General features: G+C 46.8%; 1 protein-coding gene across 1 annotated transcript in view; it reads right to left on the reverse strand.

Moving 5' to 3' along the window:
* Nucleotides 1–27,360, reverse strand: part of ADAM12 (ADAM metallopeptidase domain 12) — a 342,217-nt gene that overhangs the window by 83,133 nt on the left and 231,724 nt on the right. Inside the window, exons 5-6 of the mRNA XM_053584218.1 lie at nt 19,239–19,315; nt 5,331–5,517 (exon numbers count right to left, since the gene is read on the reverse strand). Of these exons, the coding sequence (XP_053440193.1) occupies nt 5,331–5,517; nt 19,239–19,315 (264 nt within the window). The remainder of the gene's footprint in view (nt 1–5,330; nt 5,518–19,238; nt 19,316–27,360) is intronic.

A 27,360-nucleotide genomic window follows, 5' to 3' on the forward strand; every position in this document is an offset into this window, starting at 1 on the left:
ATAAGTCACCGTCTGCTCTGTGGGCCCAACAGCCTTTGCTTCAAAGTGGGCTTTTGTTCTTTAAGCTCACTGAATTCTCTCCAGTAGTCCTTTATTGCCCTCCCAACAGAATTCCCTTCTCCCTGATCCCCATAACCTGTGTGGCCAGGATGGAAGCTCCCATTGTTTTTATAACCCCCGGATGGTATATGAGCTTCTGCACCCCACTGAGGGTTGGGTCTTCATTCTGAAGGCTCCTGTGTAAATATGGTAAATAAATACGGATGCTTCTTATGCCCTGTCTCTATTTCTTTTTTTTTTTTTTTGGCCGGGGGCTGGGTTTGAACCCGCCACATGGGACCGGCGCCCTACCCGCTGAGCCACAGGCGCCGCCCTATGCCCTGTCTCTAACCTGCCTTTTGCAAGCTGATTCTTCAGCAGATCCCCAGAGAACAAGGAGGTAGTTCCCTGGGCCCCAATACAGGTATGTGTGGAAAATGTTGTGGGAACAGTGTTTTAGAGAGGTGGAATAGCAGCTGTGGAAGTCTTGAGACTGGGGAGAGCTTGGGTGTTAGAGCAACAGGTGGTGTGGGGAAGAGAGAATGTGAAGAGGCTGAAGACGGGGATGGGGTGACGAGGCCAAGGTGAGGAGGTTGAATGAAAGCCTGAGTGTCTAAGAGCGTGGAGCCCTGGAATGCAAGATTTTAAAGAAATGGCTTGGCTGCTGGGAACAGAATGGGTTCCGAGGGGATGCTGTTGGGAGCTGGGAGCACAGAGAGGAGGCCAGGCAGCTGTGTAGACGAGAGCTGGCGAGGGCTGGAGGTCATCGTCACGATGGATGGTGGCAAATGGGCTGGGACATAACCAGACAGCAAGAGAACAGCAGCCGCCACGGGAGCAGGGCTGGTGTTTCCACAGCTGGCGGGAGCTGCACATTCAGTAAATCCCACGTTTGCTTTGTCTGCTCTGAGCCAGGGACAATTATCATCAGAGGGATAATTGTTATCAGCTCAAACGTGGCTCCAGGCCCTGACTCTCAGGCCACTTCCCAAATATTTGCAAGTTGAGCCTGATCCTGGTTAGGAAAGGTTGCCTCCATCATCCCTGTCAAGGATTCCCATGGGGACAAAGCACATGGACTGAACCCACGAGGGCTGTGGCCTCTGAGGCCTGGCTGGCACGGGGCTGGCAGAGTGACGCAAAAGAGACAAGGGGCTGAATGGAGGGACTGGATCTGATGAGCTGAATGTTAACAGGGCAAATGGGAAGTGCTCAAAGACCAAAAGGCAATGGCACAAGTAAAGCCTGTTATTTATTTATCCAGAATGTTAATGGATTGACACTTGCGGGAGCCCATGCCTGGAGATCTGGAACCTCAGCGATGCAAAGAGATATTGAAAGCCCAGAGCTGAGGAAGGGGTGCTACCTCATCTGAGAACAAGGCAGGCAGTGGGGTCTATCAGAAGAGGCGGGCAGGTGTGGGCAGCTATGTGTGGATATGTTAAATGTGCCTACCCTAATGAGCCTGTGTCTAAATGGTTCTGCCCTATTCCTGATATTTAACCATTGCTAGGCTCTCCATATAATGTCTATTACTATTACCACTAACAGTACCAGCACCACCGTGGCTTGTATTAAATAAACACATTAGGCTGTTTCAGAATGGCTGCATCTGAGGAAACACAATGGTATCTCACTAACTCATTGTCCTACCCTGACACAGGAGCCCAAGCAAACATGTCTTTCCAGAGAAGGCAGCAACGTTAATATTTAACTCCTAATTATCCATACTAAGGAGGGGAACAATGGCACAGATTATCCCTACGGAATGGATAATTTGGAAATAAATCACGTTTGCGCTGGGGATGTGTTCTGGGATTTTCCCCAGCAGCAGATTACCACCTTTGCCTAACCATCTTGTTAGGCAGATGGGAAAATTATTGCCCTGTTGAATGCAGAGCCCACAGAGAAGGGAGCCTGACGTGGGTGAGCTGAGTGGACTTCAAACTCCGCAGAGGATGGGACTGCCTGTGACGCCCCGTGTCCCTCAGGGCCCTTCCCTGGGTGCTCACTAAAATCTAATGTAGAGCCCTGTAACAGTGACAAACAGTAGCGCAGGTTTACATTCTAGTCAGTGTGTGTACCCTGAGTACAGATTTATTCCCGATGCTCCGTGAAGAAAAACGCAAACATCTGCAGAAACATGGCAGCCTGCAAACCAGTCTTTATAACAGTTAACATTTAGTGGGCGGGAAATGCTAGGAGAGAGCAAGTGCGGCCCCACGCTGCATAAACAAGGTATGTAGCTGCAGGTACACTGATTTTTTAAAAATTTATTATTATTTTTTTTGAAACACAGTCTCACTTTGTCACCCTCGATAGATTTTTGTGGCATCATAGTCCACAACAACCTCAAACTCTTGGTCTCAAGCGATTCTCTTGCCTCAGCCTGGGAGGTGCCCGCCACAATGCCTGGCTATTTGTTTTTTTTTTTTTTTTCTAAGAGACGGGTCTTGCTCTTGCTCAAAATATAAAATAAGGGCAGCATCAGTGACACAGATGATGTCCCTTTCATGTTTACCATAGGTGGTAACCAAAGCAATCTTCTATATAATTCCAATTTCTCAGCATTCCACTTATTTGAGAATTATTTTTTGTACTGTTTTCATTATATACACACACTTAATGTCAGGGTGCTTTCTATTCCATAAAAACAATCACGACTATTTATATCTAAAGAGAAATATGGAGCCTTGGCACCCAGGCCTTCTCTTTCAATTTAAAGGTTCATTTTCACTTCAATACACATTATGAACAAAACAATGCTGGGATTCTGGCTCTCCCCATTTCCCTGTAAGTCGAGATGACTGGAAATTATAATCAGAGTTCAAGACAGCTGTGAGCTAAGAGAGTTAAAATACGGCTGGCAAGTACAGACCAAGTGTGTACTTATAAATAAAACAGCAAACACATTTCAGTGTCATTTAGGCTGTCAAGTTGTAAATCTTATAATGTGGATAACGTGCATTCAAGAAGGTAGTCAAAGCAGAGAGCCTGGAAAACAAAATGCAAATGCTGGGCTTGTTTATGACTAATCAGGTCTTATCCAAGCAATCAAAGGCAGAAGTGTTTCAACAGTAAAATAAACACGCCTGGGACCACAGTGGCTGGTCACTGGGATTCTAGCTCGTAAATCTGTTACTCTAAGATGGGGGGTGGGGAACATGAAATCCTCCTGAGCTGATGGGGTGAGTTGGGAGGGTTAATTTTCAAGCTCAGGGAGGTTACAGCCTCCTCCCTGCCACTCCACCGTACCTGATGGGAAAGTTCATCCCCCTCCCTCCCACCTCACCATACCTGATGGGAAAGTTCATCCCCCTCCCTCCCACCTCACCATACCTGATGGGAAAGTTCGTGACAAGGGGTGTGGAAAAAGAAGAAGAGTAGCCAGCACCTGCCACAGAAAATCTTGGCAACAAGAGCAAAGAGACACAAGCAGAATGCCTGGATCAAAAAGAATGAATTTAAGGGTGGTGCCTGTAGCTCAAAGGAGTAGGACGCTGGCCCCACATGTTGGAGGGGGCAGATTCAAACCCAGCCCCAACCAGAAACTGCAAAAAAAAAAAAAAAGAATGAATTTAAAACCAGAGTTAGAAGTCCTCAAATGGTTTTGTTTAGTTCAAAGTGGTTTAGGGGAACAGACACCTGTCCACAGGGATGAAGGGAATTTTAACAATGAGAAGAAATCAGGCAGGATAATCCCTACTGTTTGAATTTAGAAAAATGATTTTGAATGGTCCAATAATAATATCTATGAAATGTTGTGTTTTAAACAAACAAATTAAAGTTAGGAAAGATGAACTGTGTAAAGAGGGGCCTTGAAGAACATATGTCTGGACAGTCAATTACAAGCATAAGTGACATCCTATCTATGATTTTTTTGATTCCTTGTCAATAGAGGAACAGGAAATCCAGAGAGGAAAGATCAGGAAATTGCTGATAATTTTTCTATCTGGTTGTGTTCATTTAGATTCAGGGCATGTAGACAGTGGTGGAGGAGGATCCCCTTTGGTTCTTGCTAGCAGAGAACTACCTGACTGCACAGGGACAGGCAGCTGTCCGGGTGGGTGTTCCTTGGTGTTGCACGTGAAGCGTCAGAGAGGGAAGCGCGTCTGCAGTGTAGACTCAGTTAGGCAACTGTGTTCTTTACTGCTGCAGCAGAAAGGAAGACCTTCTATGAGCAGACCCAGGGCTGGAGCCAGAAAAGGCAGACTGCTCGGACAGTGCCCATAGGGAGCTGGGACAGGCGTTTGCAGCTTGGACCCGGGATAAGACTCTAAAGCAACATGGACAGGATGCAATTCACCTCTGCACGTGGCACAGACAGAATTTCCTGCAAATGATCTTGAGAACCCAGACTTGCTGATGAAGAAAGGCTTCAGGGGTCCTCAAACTTTTTAAACAGGAGGCCAGTTCACTGTCCCTCAGACTGTTGGAGGGCCAGACTATAGTTTAAAAAAAAAAAACTATGAACAAATTCCTATGCACACTGCACATATCTTATTTTGAAGTAAAAAAAACAAAACGGGAACAAATACAATCACACCGCCTCATGTGGCCCGCGGGCCGCATTTTGAGGAGCCTGCTCTAAGTGGTCTTTCTCTTCTGGCAGAAAGAGAATCGCTGGAGGCTGGGGCACGGTCCATTCTGGTCTTACCTGCCATGGTGGGCCCAACCCTGGGTTAGGCCCATGGTAGGGTCTCATGGGAGATCTCAGAACTAGTGATTTGTCATCCTCTGACCCTGACTGTGTGAGTCTAGCCAGACTATACATATGTATGTATATATGTAATACGTGTGTGTATGTGTGTGTGTGTATAGTTTGTTTATTTTGTTTTTGAGACAGAGTCTTGCTTTATCACAGCAACCTCAAACTCTTGGGCTCAAGTGACTCTCTTGCCTCAGCCCCCCAAGTAGTTGGGACTACAGGTGCCCGCCAGAACATCCAGCTATTTTTAGAGACAGGGTCTCGCTCTAGCTCAGGCTGGTCTCGAACCCCTGAGCTCAAGGGACCCACCACTTTGGCCTCCTAGAGCACTAGGATTACAGACATGAGCTACTGTACCCAGCCTAGCCAGAATATATTAATGAGCCCGAGGCTGATGCTAGAGAATCAGCCTGTGGTTACGTTCGAGCCCAGGACGGCAGGTGCCTCTGCATACACTGAGCACTTCCGGCCCCTAGATGCCACCGCCTCTCAATGGCAACGTTCCTCTGGATGTCCCAACCTTGGGTATCCATAGCTTGAGTCCCTGGCTTTCCAGAAACCTGAAATCAGGTGTCCTTCTTACCCTCCTAGCCCACGGGTGGGAGGGCAGCGAGAACATCTTATCCACGGAGAGGCCCGATGCGTTACATTGTGACCCACACCGTCCCCAGGTGCTCTTCAGGTTCTTTGCTGGGAAGAGTTTGTATCTGTGGGTTGCGTTTTTCATTGGTTCTAAGATGTAGGCTTCATTTTCAAACATAATAAGTCCCCTGTTGAAAAAGAAAGAAGAAAAAAACATAATGTTTAAGAACAGGTTCTTGTTTACGGCTAAGACACAGTTTGTAATGAGAAAGAGAAAGGAGGAGGGACACCGGTTTGTTTATATTCTCAGGTTTTAATCAGAAAGGACATTTCTGTGCCACATGTTTGCATTGATTAATTTTGCAAATCTTTTAAAAACTAAGACGGAAAATTTTTTTGTTTGAAATATTTTATAGTAAAGAATAGACTGCCTTTTGCCTTTGTGTGTTTTTTTTTTTCCTTTTTTTTATGCCTCAAAGATATATTGCTAGGAAGAAGAGTCAAGGGAAAAGATGTTTCATCTGCTTGGAAAATAACTATATCCGAATTAGCAGATTCATTTCAGAGGGATTTTTTTAAAGGACATCTAATTTACATCTAAATTATTTATGCTGATCAGCCATATTTCTAAATATTCGATAGGTTCTGACATACAGATGAGTACAAATTTACATTTTTAATATTTTTACTGATTTAATTTGTGGGAGATGTGTGTAAAAAAGAACCAATGTAAGTCCATGAAGCATCAGGACTGCTCCTTGGAGGATGAGGAGAGATGTCTCAGCCCCAGGGCTGCCAGGTGGGCTCTGGAACCTGACAGCTCCGGTTTGAGTTCCACTCTGCCACTCACTAGCTGCGTGACCTTGAATGTTTGAGCCTCAGTTTTTTCACCTGTAAAACGGAGATACCAGTACCCACTTTTCAGGGCTGCTGTGCTAGCTAGTTAAAACTTTCAGCTCAATGGTGGCCCCACCTTAGTGCTTGAATGGTAACAGTTCTCTGTGTTATAAATAAAGGCAAATCCAGGGCTCAGGCTTCTGTTAACATGTCATTCCAAAGAATGACAATTTCAGAAACATCCTATATTTTGTTAACCCATCTGCCCATAGAAATAGTAGTCATCCGTGGCTCCCTGATATGAATTACAGCATTAAGAAGATAAATACGCTTCTGGAAAGACCAATAACTAAGAAAGAACCCTTTGAGCCAACCTCTAGTTTAGAGAACAAAAGCACAGATTCTTTTTTTAAAAAAACGAACGAATTTGCTAAAGATTTTAACCTACAGAGACAGAAGGTGGCACTTAGCCAAGGACATATCTGACCCTTTGGGGCTCAGAGCTGAAGCCGTGTCCCAACGCGGGCCGAAGGATGCCATGTACCTTCAAGCGATGGGGGACCTTGGCCCCAATGTTGCTTTCCATTTCCCTCTTTGGCGAGGTGTTAACCAGTTTGATGAAAACATTTCAAATTGTATATAAAACCAGCACATTGTACCCCATGATTGCATTAATGTACACAGATACGATTTAATAAAAAAAATAAATAAAAGGTGCTTTCTGACACTGAAAGGAAGTTTTATTTGGGGAGGAGGGGGACAGCAATTTGGGTAACAGCAAACTGGCATCTCTTAGAGGCCCTCGTCCAGCGCCTTGCATTATTTAGCAAGGGGGTCACAATCTCTTCACCTTAGAAACACACAAAATATGCCTGCAAAATTCACCTGCCTGTAAAAGGGAATCTCAGACACAACAATGGCTATTAACCTTCTCTGAGCATGGACTTCCTCAGATTCTCCTCAGGATATTTCACGTTTGTACATAACCACGAAATCTTGCGGATTATTTCAGCAGATCCAGGACTGAGGGTGAGGTCCACAGACTATAGGTTTAGGACATTAGTTCTAATACATAATTGATATGGCATCAAGCCAAGGGGTTTGCATCCTACTTAACACTTCAGAAATAGCTAGTGAGGTTGCAGACTCCGGCAGTTCCCCTCAGACCACCTGCACTTCTTTCTACCTAAGGGACCCAGGCAGGTGCTCCTGGGCATTTGCTGCTACAAGTCTACTGCGTTTGCGCGTTCTGTGCTGACAGCCCACTTGGAGTATTTCACCACTCTTACTGGGATGACAGCATTTCAATACTCAGATTATGAAAGGAAGAGGATTGAATTAGTCAAGTATCTATTTTGAATACAACCGGTAAGCAAAGAGACACTACCCAATTCCTTGTTATTCGAGTGGTTTGCATCGCCAATCCTATTTTATGAGATGTTTTGGGCAAACACACCCAGGAGCCTTACACCCAAATGGATGAGACAGCACCAAGACACAGAGGACAATGAGGCATCATTTGAAAGCTAAGCGGTGCATGATCAAAAGTCACCACCCTCAACTCTTCAGAGAGTTGGGGACCCTGATGTGGTGTGGAGTAACTGAAGGATCTTTAAATATTTTCAAATCCAAACTTTTGAGAAATTATTACATCATCTTAACTTTAAGTCACCCAGAGGCCAGATTAATTAGAAGTCATTACACGTAGCTGTTATTTTTTTCCCCAAACTAGCATCGATGGGTATTTCCAAGTACATCATCCCAGCATGACTTTTGTCACCAGCTCTGTGGGGTGGCTTGTGTTTCTTTCTCTGAGATGATCTTTACAGAAGAAAACATTTCTAACGTTAGAATGGGCAATGGGGCATTTTTGTTTATTAACATTGATTTTAAAAAGCCTACTTTAAGAAAGAAAACTCTCAAAGAGAGTGAAGGGGAAAGTAGAGATGAGCCCAGGATAGAAGGGCAGTGATGTTTCATTTCATATTGTAACTTTTCTGTTTTGCATCTAAAAATTTACAGTAAAATGTGTCACCACGTTCTAATCATAAGAAGAAAATTAGTAAAAAAGTATTTTTTTTACTTAGTGGAAAATTTCTAGAAATTGTTACTTAGTCATAAAAATGTCCGCATATCTCCTTTTATCTTTCAAGTCATCCGAAGGCCAGATGTTGAGAAACCAGGGTGAAGGCCTTTCCTGAGCTCTAAACAATTGGCAGCCTATCATGCGACTTAATTAAATAATTGCTTTGGACCATCTTGGGTATAATTAATCATTTAGCCCTAATGATTGCTGGAAACAACAGTGGACACAAAATTCAAACATTCAGGGTTTTGGAGACATAAAATTTTGATGTTCTCATAGCCCTTACTGGCGTCGAGTTAGATAAGTGGATATAAATTGTTTTAAGTTGAATGTGATAGATATTTAGTTGCAAACTTGGGAATTGGAAGATCTCAGTGCATGGAATTTAAATGCAGCAGGCTATGAATGTGGGGTTCTGTTTCTCTCCCTTGGTAGAGGGGGAGAAAGATTAGAAGACCGTCTCTGATACCTGGGAAGATAAAGACTGTGGTTCCCTTTCATAGGGGGATTGGAGGAGGATGTGCAGGCCACTGGTCCAGCCACTATGACAGGCAAAGCCAAGTTCTTGGACAGAGAGAAAGGGGTATCGGGGGTGGAAAGGGCCACTCAGATGGTGTTCTTCCTGGGACCCAGCCTGTGAGTCGTCACAGCTCCTGCTCCACTGATGGTCACATAGCTCCCAGTCCAGCTGGTACTATCCTGTTGTCCAGGTGCTCAGGTGGCAGACCTGGGGACCCAGTCCTGACCCGTGTGTCTAAGCCCTGGGCTTCTTAACCCCCATGCTCACCTGCCTCCCTCTGCACTGTTTTGAGCTTCCAAAGTGAGCCTCTCAGAACAGAGAAGAGGGCCCCAGAACAGGGAGGATCATGATGGAACCAGACTTAGAAAAGTAAATAAGGTTACAAATTCAAGCCAACAAACAGAACTACTGCTCGGAAAACCAGCAGCCTTCCTGGTGTTTTTCTTTGAATGGAAACAAAGAGGAATCTATTAAAATTTGAAGTTGACTTTGTTAGCTTTTCAAAGTGAAAACTCAGGAGTCCTATATTTCCTCACGATATGTATTTGTCCTTCTGAAAATTCAGTTTTTAATCTCTGAAGCAATGGTGCGTCAGGCAATAACGCAGCTTCATACCGTTCTTATGATGATTTTTCTTACTGAGCTCAGGCAAGCAGGATGGCGGCACGCAGATTCTGACTACCTGCAATAAGATAATGATTGGAAAGTATGAATTATCCTGGCTAATTCAGTGTTCAATTGCTAATTGAATTTCCTGGAAGAAGACTTTTGGTCTCAATATCATGCTGTCAATTATGAAGTTGGAAATGAAGTTGGCATGTAATTTAATTTCAGTCCTTTGTTTTTGGAGGAGCTAATGAGTAAATGGAATATCACATCTCGTGTGTGTTTGCTAAATGGTCACGGCAGCGATGTGAGTTAACACATAAGCACTACAGAGCTTGTTTCCAACAAGTAATTTCTATGTGAATGACTCAGATGTAATCAAAACAAACATTTATCTTCTCCTTACTGTGTGCAAGGCCCGGGCTAGACGGGCAATGACATCTTGCCCTTGGTTCCCACTTCAAATGGAACTCATAACCAGGGGAGGGAAACACGACAGAAAAGGTGAAAGATTAAACTATTATGAAAAATTTCATAATACATAAGAATGGTTATTAGTGGCACAACAGCAAAAATAATGGCGACTATAATTGATGAAGAGATTGCTCCTGAATTAGGCTCGTCTTTTAAACAACAGCTTCATCAAGAAATAATTCACATACCCTTAAGTGTACCCTTTAAAGCATGCAATTCAATGGTTTCTAGTATATTCATTCAGTTGACCACTGTCCAATTCCAGAATATTTTCAACACCCTAAAAAGAAACTCTGTACCTTAGAGCAGTCACCCCAACTTCTCTAATAGTTACAGCAGTCCTGTAAAGTGGGTAACATGAGCTCAGTTACCTGCTCAATGAGGAAACCAATGTCGAGACCCAAGTGCTCCTCACCAAAGATATGTTTAAGTCCTAATCCCTGGACCCTAGAATGTGACCTTATTTGGAAAAAGGGTCTTTGCAAATGTAGTTAAGGATCTCAAGATGAGACTGCCCTGGATTAGGAGGCCCTGAATCCAGGGACACGTGCCCTTGGAAGAGCCAGAGGAGGAAGCACAGAGACGCAGGGCGAGGGGTCAAGTGCAGAAGAGCAGAACCCGGAGTGACACACGGACAAGACAAGGGCCACCACAGAAGCAGAGCCTGCAGAAGGAACCAGCTTTGCTGAAACCTTGATCTCGACCTCTGGCCTCCTGAACAGTGAGAATACATTTCCGTTGCTATGTGCCACCCAATGTCTGGCAGTTTGTGATGGCGGTCCTGGGGACGCTGTGGCCACGGAGTTGTCAGAGGCAGGGACAAGATTTCCCAGTTGGACCTGGCAGCCGGGCCTGGTCACTTGCCTCAGTCTCAATGGATGGTCAGCCACCTCTGGGGTCAGCCAGCACTCACTCTAGGGAGGGCACGGCTGACTGTTGACTGCCAAGTGTCAGGGCAGCTCCAAGCCAGACCAGTGGCCAGCACAGCATTGAGGGAGTGAGGGCTGATACACGGCCGAAGAGGGGCCTCTGGGGCAGCTCTGAAGGAGGGGGAGGCGTACCTGGGGGCCAGGCGAGTGGCCTTGTGTGAGCCAGAATGCAGGTGTGAGCAGGGGCGGGTGTGCTCAGGAGGGAGGAGATTGTGGCTGAACTGAGAACGTGAGCAGAGGGGTGGGGGAGCCCCGGAAGAAAGGGCTGGGGGGCATTAACTGGAAAGCCAGGGTCTCTCAGTTTAATTCATTGCTGCCCACCCCTGAATTTGGCATTAGGACGCTGACTGCCTCTGTGGCCTCATCGCTCAGTGTTCTGCACGTTCCTCGTGAAGCCTGAAATGCTGCCTCTTATGCCAACTTCGCACTTCCAGCTTCCAGACCCTGCTCTTGCTGTGCCTTCTTCCCTGAGCCTTTTTCCACACCCAGCCTAGGATCAAATCCACCTGCTCCTTGTATAGTAACCATTGGTGGCCACCCTGCTCACCTCCCTGGATACAGCTAGCGTTCAGGCCAGGGCCGTGTTCTATTCTTCTATGCAGACGCCCAAGGCCCTTATGCTATTCCTGGAGGCGGATCCTGCTGGAAGGACCTTCCAGGCTGATGCACGACCTTTGAGATCCAGGTTAGCCAACGCTTTGTTCAGTTTCCCAGCATTTAGGCCTCCTCTTTGTGTGGTTTTGTGCAACCTACTTCATGTCACGACACTGTATTAAAATAACGTCTGGCTCCTTGACACATCCAGGGAGGATTTTCCTTATTCTTTTCGGTTTTCCCATCACTGGCATCAGAACTGGCATGGTATGTAGCATGACCAGCAGGTAATTAAATGATTAATAAACATTTTGGGGGATGTTGCTGAACGAGCAGGTGAATGAAGGAGAGCTCTGATGTGCACGCCGCAGGGAGCCAGGGTTGGGGGGAGTGAAGTGGGTGGCAGGATTTACAATAAGATGGAGCATTATTTCTGAAATATGGCCTTCTAGATTGTGCCAGATGGCTGTGAAGGGAGGGGTGGAAGCCATCACAGCATGGGTTGGTTCAGATGTCTAAGAGTGAGGGTGGCAATGGAGGGTGTGGAAGGAGAGGAGGGACCTACTCAGAGGAGTTTAGATTGAGACATAAGAGTGGGGTCTCAGGAGAGGGACAGGCTGGACCCTGGGGGTCCTTCAGGATGTCTGCCATGTGGCAAAACCACCACGGCTCCCTGTGGTCTGCAGGTTGGAGCCTCCCATTCACTCACATGCTGTTCAACAGTGTTTCTGCCAAGGCTAAGAGGGGCTGTGACTCCGCCATGGCGCCCGTGGGTGTTGGTTTACCTGGGACACGGAAACATCTCCGTGGGAGGAAGGGGGAGGGAGAAGGAAAGCAGTGCAGAGTCTGGCGGAGAGCTCGGGAGGACAGCCAGCCAGAAGCCCAGGGAGTGGACAGTCACATGTACAAAGCTATAGGGAAAATGGGCTTTGTCCCTACTCTGTGCCATTTGCTCCTTAATACGACCTACTGTAATTTAAAGATTTTTTAAAATGTGGACTGGCCAGGATTAAGGTTTATTGATCACTTGACTGTCAGGTAGAGCATATTTATTCCCCCTCTGTTTACTAAGCGCCTCTACCATGCTAGGTGAGAACACAGCAGTGTCAGGGCCCTGGTCCCTGCCTTCTGGGAACTCCCAGTCTAGAGCAGGAAGGTGAAGGCAAGGCCACCCCATGTGCCTGACTTTCTAGGGTATTAGACCACTTGGCCATGTGCCATTTAGGCTGAGCTGTGAGACCTGGGGAAATCACCCCCTTCCAGGTCAGAGAATGCCGGAGTTAAGATTCGTGGTGTCAGGAAGACTGTGTCCATGTGGCCTCCATGGGTCGAGGCTGGGCCTGCAGGGAGGCTGTGACTCACTGCACAGCCCTCTGGCCTTCCTGCTGTCTTGTTTTCCTCTTTTTGTGTCATCAGCTAAGATTTTAGGTGGGTCAATAATTGGTTTGTTAAATATACACAGTAACACCGTATCATGGCTGTGTTGGTCCCAGCCACCAACTGGCAAATCATTATTCCCATTGCTGTGATTATCCCTGATTCCATGCCCATAACAGTGGCCGGTTCTATGCTTTGAAAAATAAATCGAAGACTATTTTTAAATCAATTTTTAAATAGCATGGGGACAGGACACATCTCTGCATTCTGTGCTGTTTGTTGTCACTATCTAAAATCTGGTGCAGTGAACTTCATCCCACACAATTAAAATCAATGCAAAACTTTGACAATTAGTGGCCATAATGTGTGTACTTATTCAGGTGCTAAATCGCCTCCCATCTTAATATTTTTGTTTAATTGAATTTTAAAAAGCAGTTTATGCTGTTTCTCACATCTAAGGCCCAGGGATGTGAGAAACAGCATAAAGTGCTTTTTAAAATTCAATTTGTTTGTAGTTAGAGGCTGCAAGGAAGGTCAGAGACGCTCTTGCCTCGAAGCCTTTTATAACACAGCAGAAAGAGGGGGAACAAGGTACAACCACTGACTGTGGACAAGGGCAGGACAGAGAGCAGACACATGTTTACAGAGCACCTGAGATAGGACAGGACCCGCAGTGTATGCTCAAAATACACGGTAAGGCCGGGAGGCCTGGAGGCTCCATGGAGGAGGTGTCATTTGATTTGGGCCTTGATGGGAGAGTGGGTCTCCCAAAGCCAAAGAGAGGTGTGGGGAAGAGGAGTGTCCCAGGCAGAGGGATGAAGTCAGCAAGGCATAGTGTGGGGCAGGCTCTGGAAACAGCTAGAAAGCAGTGTGGTGGGAATTTGGTACCTTCCCCAGGGAGGAAGATGGAGGGGCTGAAAACGAAGGTTGGATCCAGATTGTGCAAGAGGCTTAGTGGAACAGATACGGAGGCAGAGGCAGACTTGGGTTTACGATGGCGTTTTGCCCATGATTGCTGAGGGAATATGGCCTGCACAGTCTCTGTGATAGAAGTGTTTTGGAATCAGAGTGGGGATGCATGCACAACCATATGATGGGGGGCACCAAGCCATGAGAGCAGAGGGGGGACCAGACCTACAGGAGAGGAGAGTCACAAGCACCACACCGAAACCACACATAGTGGGGGCTGAGCATGGTGGGGAGACGAAGGTACGGCGCAGAATCAGTATATGGCCTGAGCTTCACATTCGACTTGTGGTCGTCTCAAAGTCAGAATAAACTCTGCAGCTGAGCTCATGGTCACGACCCATGTCCATGTTGCCCGTCACTCAAGAGCTTTGCCCCCTTTCCACCCCATTCCCCTCAAGACCTTTATGCGTTTTTCTCCCCCTTTTTCTCTTCCAGCTTCAAATGTTCCCCCGCCTCTTCCCCATTCGGGGTCAGGGTTTTTCCTTGCCTGCCCATTTTTGATCCAGCATTTTTGAAACAACACAGGATGCTCCATCTCTGCTTTTTCTCTGCAAAACTGGAATCTGTTGGGCCTAATTAATGTGTCTCCTAGGGGAAGCTCTGGCTTCCCCCAACTTTTCTAGATCTTAATGTGTTTTGGAGTGCACCATATTTAACATAATTTTTAATCCCTATTTCCTTTCTTAGCGTCTGCCAGGCCGTGCTACTCCAGTTGCTTTTTCCCTTCCTTTCCAGTCTCAATCAATTCTTCCGCTGGTGAGGAGTTGAAAGAACACAGCTTTTCTCCTGCTCTGGTCTGATTTTGCAAGATCATAAAGTTGACTGCATAACTTGGGGATTTCTCTATTGATGCACGGTCTGCTGCTCCTGTATCAACAGCACAGAGACCTGGGAAGTCAAAATTCTCAGTAGCGCTGTAGCGAGGAGCTCATTAGACCCACACTGTTCCCCGACACTGTTCCCACTCCCTCCTGGTGGTCCACACCGAACCAGGCAGCACTTACTCTCCTGTCGCTCCCTGAAATCCTAGCCATGAGCATTTCCCGATAGTTCTCCTTGCCACATTATGGGTCTGTGCCAGGCACTGGGGAGGGAGACTTGCCCAGGTGCTGGAGACGGGAGGTGGAAACAGACTCAGACACTGCAGTCTGGCCAGTGAGATGGAGGCTGCTGTGCAGGAGGAAGTGGCGGCCCTGACAGTTACCGGTGCCCTGGTAGGGGACTGCAAGGCTAAGGCGGCATGCCCAGCACAGGGTGACAGCAGGACAGGCCCCAGAGGAAACCTGGAGAGCTGTGACCAAGTGGCACAGCCAAGCATTACAGCAGATCAGTCCCGCTGGAATATCACTCTGGGATACTCTCCCGGTTGTTCCTCTAATGAGTTAATTTTACTGCTATAAATTGCTTTATTTATGTAAAAAGGGGCTACTGGGAACATCTTGTAGATACCCTTTTCTCTTCACCCATCAAAAATTTGATATCCCTGTAAAAAAGTCACCTAAAAATCATCCAGCCAATCCTGGTGTCTCCATATACGGCTGGTCTTAGCTCTGATGATTTAGAATCATCATAATTGTTGCAGGAGGAGGCCTGTTTATTTCTGCTTTTTCTGGTAAAAGCTCACAGTTGTTCCTTGATGCACTCAGCTTTTCCCTGCTCCCTGACCTTGGGGCCCTGTATGCAGTTTCCCCTCGGCCTGGCCAGCCTGGTGTATGCTCATAACCTGCTAAAGCAGAGCATTATCCTCCCCACTGGCCACTGTGATTGCTTCAGGGATGAGCCGATGACCTAGTCAGAGCCACCGAGATGTGCCTAGGGACCTCAACTGAGCTTACAAGAGAGGCCCTGTTCTTCTGCTTGTTTTCTGGGGAGGGAAGTCTCATGCTGCTGGCATCTCATTTGTTACAAAAAACAAAACAAAACAAAGACAAAAACAAACCTAAACAAAACTGTGCCTATTATGAGCTGAATGTTCACATGCCCTCAAAATTCACACGTTGAAGCCCTAACCCCCAATGTGATGGTATTAGGAGACAGGGCCTTTGGGAACTGATCAGGTTCAGATAAGGTCACAAGGGTAGAGCCCTCACTATGGGATTAGTGCCCTTATAAGGGTCCCAGGAGGTGCTTCTGTCCATGCACACAGAGAGGTCATGTGAGCACAAACCAAGGTGATGACAAGTCACGAGAAGAGGCCTCAGTGGGAAATATACCTTGTCAGAACCTTGATCTTGTACTTTCTAGTCTCTAGCATTGTAAAAAGTAAATTTCTATTATTTAAGCAAACCAGTCTGTGGTATTTCGTTATGGCAGCCCAAGCTAAGATAGCACCTGAGAATGGAATTTAACAGAGATGGAAGCAGAAGGACCCTGGTAGTTAGGACCCTGGATCCATCCATCTGGAAGCCAACCCTGGACTTTCCAGTAGTGTGAGTCAATCTCCCTGTTATTTTGCTTCTCTTTAAGCCATTTTGAATTAGCTTTTCTCTTCTTTGCACACACTGACCTTGATATTAAATTGGAAGCAGAAAATACTCAGCCTTCAACACATGGCCTTTTAAACACACGTGTGCATCTTTCAGGCCCCAGACAAGCACAGCAGGGGGTGTGTGGTCCTTAACTGCAAAGCCATGTCTCTCTGCTCAGTTCGCCCAGCAGCAGCACAGCTTGTGTGGAATTAACTCAGGAGAACAGCACGAGCACACCTCGAGACTGGTCTAGTCCAGATCAAAGAACATGAGACCGGCTCAAGAAGCTGATGGTTTTCCCCTTGGCTGCTCGTGGTGGGCGGGGTGGCACAGGCCTGGATTTCCTCTAGGTTACTGCATTATTGTCAAAGCCACTGTCTCAACTGGAGACTTCATCTCCATTTTCAACCCAAGAAAACGGCTCAGAGAGGTGCAGTGTCCTGTCCACCGTATACAGCTAGTTCTCTGCTGCAGCTGTCAGGGTTCGGGATGCCCATCTTGAATTGGTCACTCGCCTTCACCCTGGCCTCTACCAGGGCTGACCTCACGCCACCCCCAGCCCTATGCATCCATGAACACTGAGCCCCAGCGTGGAAACTCCTCAGCCTCTGACTCCCCAGCCACACTCTCTTCACCCTTCGTCCTTCCCACTGCATTCTTGCTCAGGACTCACTGTCCAACCTCAGACCGTCCCCGCCCAAACCTCTTCCTAAACGTTCCTCTCTCCTTCCTCCCACAGCAGAGACCTGGCTGATCCCCCGCAACACGTCCCTTGCAGCCCCTCAGGGTGACACTTCCTCCCTCCTGTACCTTGGCTCTTGATGCTCAGCAGGTGTCCCCTGGGTGCTAATCATCACTTCTACACTGTCCTCTCTGCCCCCTCCAGCACCCTGCCCGTTGGTGGGTCTTCTGCAGCCTTAGGGGGACTCTCCTGCATGGGGACTTGCTCCCCACGCAGCCTCAGGATGAGTGTCCAAGACACAGATCACCAGCCAAGGCAGCACCAGCCTCTCCCTTGAAAATGTTTCTAGACATTCACGTGTCCACAGGGCCACCTTCGTCCCAGCCCTGCTGTCTCTCACCAGCGTCCCCATGAAGGCGCCTGGCAGGGCCCCTTCTCCTGTGCACATCATCCCTCCAGTCTGTGTCCAGCCTAGCAGCTGGCTGACCTTCTAGAAATGTTAAGTTGGACTATGTCTCCTCAGCTCACAGCTCCCCTGGTGTCTATCAGAGGGAGGGGCCAAAGGACATGCGCTCACCTTCAAGCCCCTTCCCGAGCCTGCCTTTCCACTCCTCTCTGACTGCGTCTTCTCCCACTGCCCTCTGCCCCATGCAGCCACACTGCCACCTGCTGCTCCGTGAACACGGGGGTCTTCCTGTGTCAGGGGCTCTGCACATGCTGTTCCCTCTGCCAAGCGAGCATCCTGCAGACGCTGGAAGGCCTCACCTCACGGCCTGCAGAGCCTCCCTGACACCTGCTGCCCTTCCTGTCCTCCACCCGGCTGTGTCACCTTCCTGCACGATCCTACATTTCACGTATCTAACTCTCCATCACTGTCTGCTCCCTGTACTAGGACGTGCTCCAGGGGGAACACGTTTGATTCAGAGTCATGACCCCAGAACCCAGAACAGTGCTGGTGCTGAGGACGTGCTCAGGCAATGTTTACGGAATGAATGAATAGCTGGAGGGAGACGAATTCAAACAAGACACCTCCTTCACGTCCCAGGTTGGCAGACATGCTGATGTATATACACAGGATACCAAAAGGCTTTTTAAATATAACACAGGTATGTGGAGGCTGTGTGTGTGTTTGCTCATTAACTTTGGTTTATATTTACTGACTGGGAGGAACAGGGTCCGGTGACAAAAGCAAGCTGTAGAACGATACGTATGATGGGATTTTATCTTTACAAAAATAGACCAACACACGGCCCAGTCCCTGACTATGTGTTCACATGCACAGGAGCGAGAAGAACAATGGCAGCGAGACATCCCGGCTTGCATTTCCGTCTGAGTGGGACAGGTGAATAGGAGAAAGAGGAATATGGTTGGATTCCAATCACAAATACTTAATAATCAATAAACCAGATCTACCACGCACTGGGGAAGAAGGGAGGAAATGGCACTCCCATTCTCTGTCAGTTGGGGTGGAAATCAGGGCAGCTCCCCTGAAGAACACACTGGCAGGTGTGTGCTATTGTTCTCTGTGTGTGTTGCACACATATTCACATTCACCATGGTCCCAGACAGAATTTGAAAGATGCCACAGTTACCCCCAACATACAAAATGCAACCTGCGTTTTTCCCTCAGCTGTTACAGTCTTCTGGGGCCTTTTCCCCTTTGCCTTCCATAGAACCACAGAGGACAAAGCCACCCAGGACTTGGAGGATACGAGTGGTTAGTTCACAAACTCAATAAATAAATCCAGCAAAAAGGCTGAAGCCGCTGGAAATGTCAGGCAAGATGATTTTCCTGGGGAGCACCTAAGAGCCACCTGGCGGCTAAGTGCTGTGACCTGCAAGGAAGGAGCTGCTGGGAACGCCCAGCATCGGCCTGTCTGGTACATCTTCTTCCCAGTTGCCCAGGGCCTCATAGCACCCCCCTCCCAAACCCTGCCCGTGTCTGATTCACCGTGGCCATTGTAAATCAGCTCCTTTACTTTGTTTCCTATGAGAGGAGGCCCTTCTAGATTTTTGTTAAGCCAGTAGTTTCAATGTTAATACCCCATGTCTTGTCTTTTACCACTGGGAATCATTAAGCACTAGAGCCGTATAAACGAAAGATAACTCACAAAATGCTTGGATGCCAAAACTCAGCCAGGTCGCCAGGCCTGAGAACGGCACTGGAAGTGGGCCGTGGGCAGGAAGCCAACATCCAGGGTGGCCGTGCTCTTGAAAGAGTCAGGCGAGGCCTCACTCTCTGGTCCCAAAGTGCCATAGACATGATGCATCACTTATGCTCAGTGGCCCGGAGTGGACAGGGAAAGACAGAGGTCGTCTGCAGTGGCCGTGCTTTAGCCTAGAGCCACCATTGTTAGGGTCACTTACCTGAGACCAGAGCAGGTGCTGAGGCTGACCACGGAATCAGAATATCCCTGCACGTGCCCATGGTAGTAACAGTGACCCTGCAGGGAGGAGGGAGAAAGCAGGTTCAGTAACAACATCTTTTTCCTCACTTATAAGAAACCAAGTGCCTCTGATCCTCTCCGATCCTCCAGGGATAGAATTTCCTTTTATATAGAATATTGTGCTAGCGATCTTACTATTAGTGTGAAGCCCAACACGACTCAGCCAGGATCCATGCAGGAACATCTGATTTACTTGGAGGTTATCAACTGGCTTTTCAAGTGGACCCTACTCCACTCTTGTCTCTCTGACAGCCTGCAGGAAAGGCCCAGGGCAGAATGTTTCACAAAATCCAGCAGCAGAATAAATCTCACGGATGGCCCCATTTTCCCCTCATGTAAACCGTCTTTTGTAATGCGATGAGGAGCTGCAGGGGTTATTTAAGTGCACTGTGGAATGGAATAGAATGAGGCCTATATGCATGGCTTATGAAAACAGGAAAGCAGTGGAGAGCAAGGGGGAGGTGAAGAAAGAGAGAAGGGCTCTCCCTGAACTACCCAACCGAGAGCTGAACATCTATCTCAGCAGGGAAGAAAAATAGGAAGGTCTTCCAAGTCTCAGATGAAAATTCCTGTGTGAAGCGCCTGCAATACTCTGTTGTTTCATAATGTTACTGCTTTCAACAAAACCCCCATAGCACAGACACTTCCCCAGTGAAGACAGATTATCAGCCAGAATCAAGGTCAACCTCAAGTTGAACAAAGGTTAGGCTGCCACCCCACTTAAGTGTTGACTGGCAAGGAAGGCTGCCTCCACCTCATTCAGGTCCCCGAATGCCAGCTGCATGGCGGGGGGCCCACAGGGAAAGGCCTGCATCTTCTAAGGGGAAGCTGGGAGCTCAGGGCTCAGGCTGTCCCCCTGCACCTGTCCTCTACTTTGTGACAAAGAGATCATCTTAGCCCCTTTCTCCTAGTGTTATGTGCTTTCCTCCATCACATGATTCCATCTGACCCTTTAGTTTAGCAGAGTCGGGGAAGACTTTGTGGGACAGAACAACTGGACTCTAAGCCAGGCCTGCAAAAGTGAAGTATTAATGCCACGGTCATCCGTGAAGGACAACCTTCTGGGGTCATCTGAAAGTCAACACAGTGTGGTGTTGGGAGCCTCTCAGGGTGTTTATTATTCTGTTTGACTGTTTCTTATTGATTTGAGAAGTTCTTTATATATTCAGAACAGTCATACTTTGCCTGTTGTCATGTGGGAAATGTCTTTTAACATTGCTTCTTACGATACCTTTTGTTCAGAGTCTCTGATTTTTTTGTATTTAAATGGATCTACCTTTTTCTTCAGGTATTTTGGGCATAGCTTAAGGTGGCTTTTTTTTCAAGTGACAAACATGTCCTTTATTTTCTTCTATTTTTATAGTCTTCCTGTTAGTTCTTTATCGATCTGGAGTTTATTTTTGAGGACGTGTGAGGCTGATGGATACTCACATGCACTTACAGAGAAGAGCTGGCTGGGCTCTCCCACCCCCTTTCCGTTCCTTGCGGTGTCACACGCTACCTCGGCACATGTTGAAACCAACACCAGGGCTGCAGCTCCACTGGGTCCTCTCTGTGCTCACCCCTGAGGCAGACGTGGTTCGTCTGCCCCGTGCCAGTTCTACACTATTCCAATTACTCTCGTTCTACGTGGCATTGGATATCAGATGGAGCAAGTTCTCTTTTAAAATTAAGATCAAATCCTCATACCATAAAAGTCACCTTTTGAAAGCATGCCATCAGCGGGTTTTAGAATATTTATATTGTTGTGCACGCATCCCCACTATGATTCCAAAACACTTCTATCACCCGAAAAAGAAACCCCACATTCCTTAGGACCCACTTCCCCTTCCTCTCTCCTCCAGCCTCTGGAAGTCATTCATCTACTGTCTACAGATTTGCTTATCTCATGTAAATGGAATCACAAAATACGTGGTGACTGACTCTTTCAAGTCCCTTGATGTTGTAGCACACACCAGAATTTTATTCCTTTTTGTGGCTGAGTCACCTCCCCTTTCGTGGATAAGATCACATTTTCCTTATTTGTTTGTCCGTTAATGAACACACGTGTTGTTTCCACTGTGACTATTCTGAGTGATGCTGCAGTGAACATGTGTGGTAAGTTTTTGCATGAGCACATCTTTTCAGTTCTCTTGAACATACTACAGACAGCTACACGGGGTTATGTCTACAAGTGGAATTGCTGGATTGTACAGAAACTCTCTTGTTTAACTGTTTCCCCAAGTAGTCGAACCATTTTACATTCCCATGAGCAACACTTGTCACGGTTTACCTTTTCGATTGCAGCCACCCTGATGGGTGTGAAGTGGCATTTCAATGTAGTTTTAACTCTAATTTTCTTACCGACTAAGATGTTGAGTATCTTCTCCTCTCTGTTTGTAATCATCTTTGAAGACAGACCTGTCCAAATGTTGTGCTTATTTTTTAAATTGAGTTACTGTCTTTTTATTGTTAAGTTGGAAGAGTTCTTTATAAATTCTGGATATAAGGCCCTTATCAGAAATGTGATTGGCAATCATTTTCTCCCTTCTTGTGGGTTGTCTTTGCACTGTTGTGATTGGGTCTTTTAAAGTATCATTTTTTTTTTTTTTATTTTACTTCTGATGGTCTAATATTCCTATTTTTTTTCTTTTGTTGCTTATATTTTAGGTGCCATTTCAAGAAACTATTACCTAACTTAAAATCATGAAGTTTTACATGTAAGTTTTTCACAGGGTTAGCTCTTACCTTTGGATTTTTAATCCATTTTGAATTAATTTTTATGTACAGTTTAAGCAAGAAGTCCAGCTTCATTCTTTTGCATACGGACACCTGGTTGTTCCAGAACCATCTGTTGAAACCTTCTTCTTTCCCCCATTTAGTTGTCTTGGCAACCTTATCAAGAGCAAGTGTTCTCTTGGGATTGTTCTTTCCCAAAAACTTTCTAGACGATTACTATCTATTTTCTCTTTCAGATGAATTTTAGAATCAAATTTTAAGCTCCATGATAATCCCTTGAGACTTGAGCTTGTATGACACTGAAGGTCAAAGTCAATTTGGGAAGGACTTACCTCTGCATAATAAAGAGTGTTCCCATTCGGGTACATGGCAGGTGTTCTCTTTTAATACAGTCAATTTTATGTCCTTCAGCTTAGTTTTAGATTTTTTTCCATGTGGCTCTTGGAAAACTTTTGTTGATCTTGTATATAGGTATTGTATAGATCTGTTGATATGAACAGGATCTTTTTTCCTATTACGTCATATACATGGCTATTTTAATGTAAAGGAAAGCTTTTGTCAGTATGCCCACCTGGGCTTGGCCTTGCATACAGGAAAGCTTTTGGTTTTGTGAGTTGATCTTGAACCAGATGCTGCTTCTAGGCCATCTCATCTATGGTTTGTAGCATATCTTGTATTTTCTATGTTGCTGATAGTATCAGTTGCAAAAAAATGAAAGTACTGTAGGCTCTTTCTTTTGGGGGGAGTGACAGGGTCTCACTCTGTCACCTGGGCTGGAGTACAGTGACATTATCATAGCTCACTATATATAGGCTCTTTTTTGGATCCCCCATACAAGACTGAGGAGGGCGTGGTTAGGTGTTTGGGGGCCAAGGCAGAAGAGGGAGTGGCTTGCAGAGAAAAAGCCATATGTAGGCTGGGGGTACTGAGGGGGGTGGTGGCAGCTCAGGATCTGGACTGTTTCTGCTTGGCTGGGAGATTAGGTGCCAGAGGGCAGCACTTACAGTGCCCTGCTGCTCCCACAGTGAAGCCTCCTCTCCAATAAGCATGTGCTTCGGGGTAGTGGGAATGGCTGCCCAGCCAGCCACCTTAGGCATCCACCCAGGCCATCTGGGGTAGACCTTAGCCACCAGCTTGCCTCCTTAATTTTTGTGTGAAATACACTGTCTAGGGTCCTTCTTTCTGGGTAAAAGTTGGGTACTTACGGGAGGCATGATGATAATTCCCCAACCATGAGGGGATCATGTAATTGGATAACACCCCAGAATATCTGAGGGATCCCGACACCCTCCCAGACCCTCCTGCACAGGGTGGGGGATTTCAGCCTGAGCACACGGCAGATTTGTCAAAGCCAAAGACATCTCAGAAAGTAAACGGTTGGCAGCTGCTATGAGAGTTTTGGCTGCCTGGGGTATCGGAATTATTAGAGTTCATTGTTACAGATCTTTGGGGTCTCATGTGTTATATAATTTACACGACCAGGGCCATTCATGTTGTTTTACACTGGAATTCAGGAGCAGAGAACACATGCTTATAAAATATACCCCAGTTTAGAGAAATGTAAAATGCTGCTATAGGCAGCTAAACACTGTCTAAAAAATTAAAAACCAGAGGGTGACAATAATCCCAATTGCTGACCTCAGAAATTTCAAACTCATTTATTCTCAGACTCCATTTACTTTAATAGATTATTTACCAAAACATACTTTCAAATTAAATACACAGAAATATAAGCTTATTAAAGCGTGAGCTGAGAGCAAATTAGCATCAAATTAATTTCCAGTTCAACAACTTGGTTGAAGTATCGCTTCTGGAGAGGAGGAGGGTTAGACCTCAGTTCTCACTTCTCTCTGTCATCCCCAGAGCGCACATCTTAGGATCGGCTTTCACACCATTTTGACTACCTTCCGACCGGGAACTAACAAGACTGTTGCTCACTCCCAACACTGATTAACTTCTTAGATTACTAAGCATAATTATAATCACTAGAACTCCAAATTCCAGGTTCTTTAGGATAATTACAGCTTCACAAAATTTTATTTTTCCCATATGACTCACAAAGTGTTTAAACAAAGGTGATTTAGTTTTTATGACGTAAGTGATTGTATAGATGACTTTACAGCTCAGGAAGACACAGTTGTTGTCACACTGAGTCATGTGTTTGACTGGGGAATGGATGAGATGTATTCTCCAACTGCCCGGGGGGTCTGGCCCTCTTGGGCAGTGACTGAGGCAGAGAAAGGAACACGGGCAGCATCACTGGCAGTGGCCAGCAGCACCTACTCAGGACGGTCCCCACTCAGGACAGTTCCAGGTGAGCGTGTGCCCCAGGTCTGGGGTCTGAGGTCCAGGCTGACTTCAGGCACTGATGCTGAGAGGCAGGACCCAGCCAGGTTTAGGGACTCACAAACGCTTGGCTTGTGAGGTCTGGATGTGCCACATGAAGGACAGACAGAGTAGGCAGCCATTGTGCCTTGACGGCCGTGTGCCCAAGGACTCGAGACCTGCGGTTGGCCCCTGCACAGACTTTCCTAGATCCATCCTTCTCCTCTCTCCGATGGCCTCAAGGGTGTCAGACTGCACAGCCTCTGCCTTTTCCTCAGGCTCATGTTTCTAAAGCTGTCGCTGAACTCGAGACCCTGCCCTGCTGGGCTAGTCTTTGCCGAGTTCTGCTGATCCAAGACATTCTACTTCTCCCGACAAAACATAGCCTAGAAAGAGTCCCAAACACGCACAACCACAAAATTATATCTTTTCCTTTTCAAAACCTCTAACCATGTATTTTACAGAGTTATTACTTAACCTAATGCATTTCCCCACTTCTGTAAGATAAATTTTCCTTCTGTTTAATACTATCAATCAAACATAATAGTGGGTAAGAAGAAGGTGGAAGGAGTAAAAACTCTTGAACTTGAAAGTTGGTAGCCCTTAATTCCATGCCATGTGTGGGAAGTAAAATCAAATTCCTGTTGCCAACTCCCAGTGGACCAGAAAGAAAGGAATTTTATAGATAAAGTGGTAACAAAAAATGGCCTGACCCTGTAATTTATAAGGACACCAGCAGTTTAAGTCAGAGAGAAGGCTGAGTGAAAATGGCTTCCAATGCTTTTTTGGGGGAAACTTTTCAGGACCTTCCCTGACCCCCCCAGCATATACAACATGCCAGACTATCTTGATTTAGGGCTTGAATTACAAAATGGTATAGCTGGAAAGGGCTTTGGGCCATTTCAGGCCAACCCTCCTTGTTAAGACAGCCCCTTCCCTGAGCAGATGTGGAGACTGAGGCCTGAGTGACCAACGGCAGGGCAGGAACTACACCCCAGGCAGGCTCTCAATGCCAGGCCCGCCTGTGCCCTCCATCCCTTGTGGCTGGGAGCATGTGCCCTCACCAGTCTTTGGCTCTTCTTGAAATGAAAAGCTACTAAGCAGACAGCACCTGTGGCCCAAAGGAGTGGGGCGCTGGCCCCATATGCCAGAGGTGGCGGGTTTAAACCCAGCCCTGTCCAAAAAAAAAAAAAAGCTACTAAGCTACCACCTAAGACCCTAACTTGGGCACAACATTATTCTTGAGTATGACATCACTCATGGACTCCTAGGAAAGTGAAGTCATTTCTAATCTCATAGAAAAGTCTGCAAACAGGAAGGGTCTGGGGATGAGGGGGTATGCACAGGTGTGCGTGCATATGTGTGCATGTGTATATGTACGTATGTGTGCACGAAGGTGCACGTGCACACGTGTGTGTCTGTGGCCAGGCCTTTACTCCCTTGTACACAGTACCATGCCCCGGGACACCATAGGTCTGCCTGAGAGTAAAATACAGTGACGGCGCCTTCCAGAAGAGGAAGGTGTGACTCGGCCGCTCAGCACTCGGCCCTGACAGTGTGCGGGATGGGACAGCTGAGAGATGAATCACCATGCCTCCCAGAGCTGTCTCTGCCCCCATTTCCCTAAGGAGAACATGTCTGGGCACGTCCAGGGCATTCATGTTCTTTTGCCTGGAATTCAGGAGCAGAGAGCACATGCTTAAGAAATCGTGTTCACATTCGGGAACCTCCCTGCAAACTGGGCCTGGAAACAGCACATTGGTACCAGGGAGACCCCTCAATGAGACCCCTAAACCCACCTGGGGTTGGGATTCTCAGAGTTGAGACTTTAGAGTCTCAGTTTTTAATCTGGAAAATGGGATTGACCACTTAATTGCCCAGGGTTTTATAGATCTAATAAGCATGACATGGGGAAGTGATTGATAAAATACAAGGCATTGTTATAAATCTGGAATAAGAACAGAAATATTTCAACCCCATTCTGCCATAAGCTCTATTTTCTACCTGCTATTTTCCTCCACACTGAACCATTGCTCAACATATTTTTGCTGAAAGAATGAATGGATGTGTATGAGATAAACTGATCCATTAGAGAGAAAGGAGTGTTAATTGCTTACACTTTTTCACTTGCCACGAGCTTCCAGCTCCAGAGCTTGTTGGACATAGTTGTGCATTGCCTAGCAGGGACCTGGCGGGGCAGGGGCCAGTAGAGCCGATCTCTGCCAGGCGCTATTTTGTGGAGACACATGGGCTGGAGCACACACCTCAGCACCTTCCTTGACCTTGCTCTTGGGTGCAGTGGACCCTTATCTGCTATCAGAATCTACCAGGGACCCGGAAGGAACAGCTGGTGCAATGTGGCTAAGATTTGCTGTTAAATGATCACCAACACAGCAGTGGCGAGGCTGGCTAGCTCCTCTAAAGACCTGACTGTGCGCCAGGCTTGGTGTCTAACTGCATCATCTTCACGTCTCATGGGCTGGTTGAGGACTTGCTGGGATTTGAACTTGGGCAGTCTGACTCAGTGGCTTGTGCTCCTAACTTCCACATATCCCACCTCCAGACACAAACCTGTCTCAGAGCCTCCCCTTTCCTGACAGCTTTTGGGAAAGTCACCAACCTGGCGTTCCTCTGGGAACCTGGCTTTGTCTCTCCAAACACCCTGGTCAGGGGCCTGCTGAGTCACCTGCTGTTAGACTGTGTTCCTTGAGGACGGGGCTGTGTCCTCCCTTCTGCCACCTGACACAGGGTGGGGCCTTCACTGGCTGAGTCCAGCTGGGCTTTGAGGTGTGTACTTACTGAATTCCAAGGGCCTTTTCTGGCCTGTACTCTCCTCATATTCCAGCCAAACTGCTCTCTCCCAAAATCATTTTCTGAGTGTCCCCTTTGTGCACGAATGCTGGTCTGCTCCCTAATCAACCTCGCTACAGTTTAATAGACTAATTCCCTTACGGCAAACGCCATGGCTAGAAGCATGTAGCAGACACTTGAGTGTTTTG

Source organism: Nycticebus coucang, chromosome 3 (genome assembly GCF_027406575.1).
Source record: "Nycticebus coucang isolate mNycCou1 chromosome 3, mNycCou1.pri, whole genome shotgun sequence".
Taxonomy (NCBI): domain Eukaryota; kingdom Metazoa; phylum Chordata; class Mammalia; order Primates; family Lorisidae; genus Nycticebus; species Nycticebus coucang.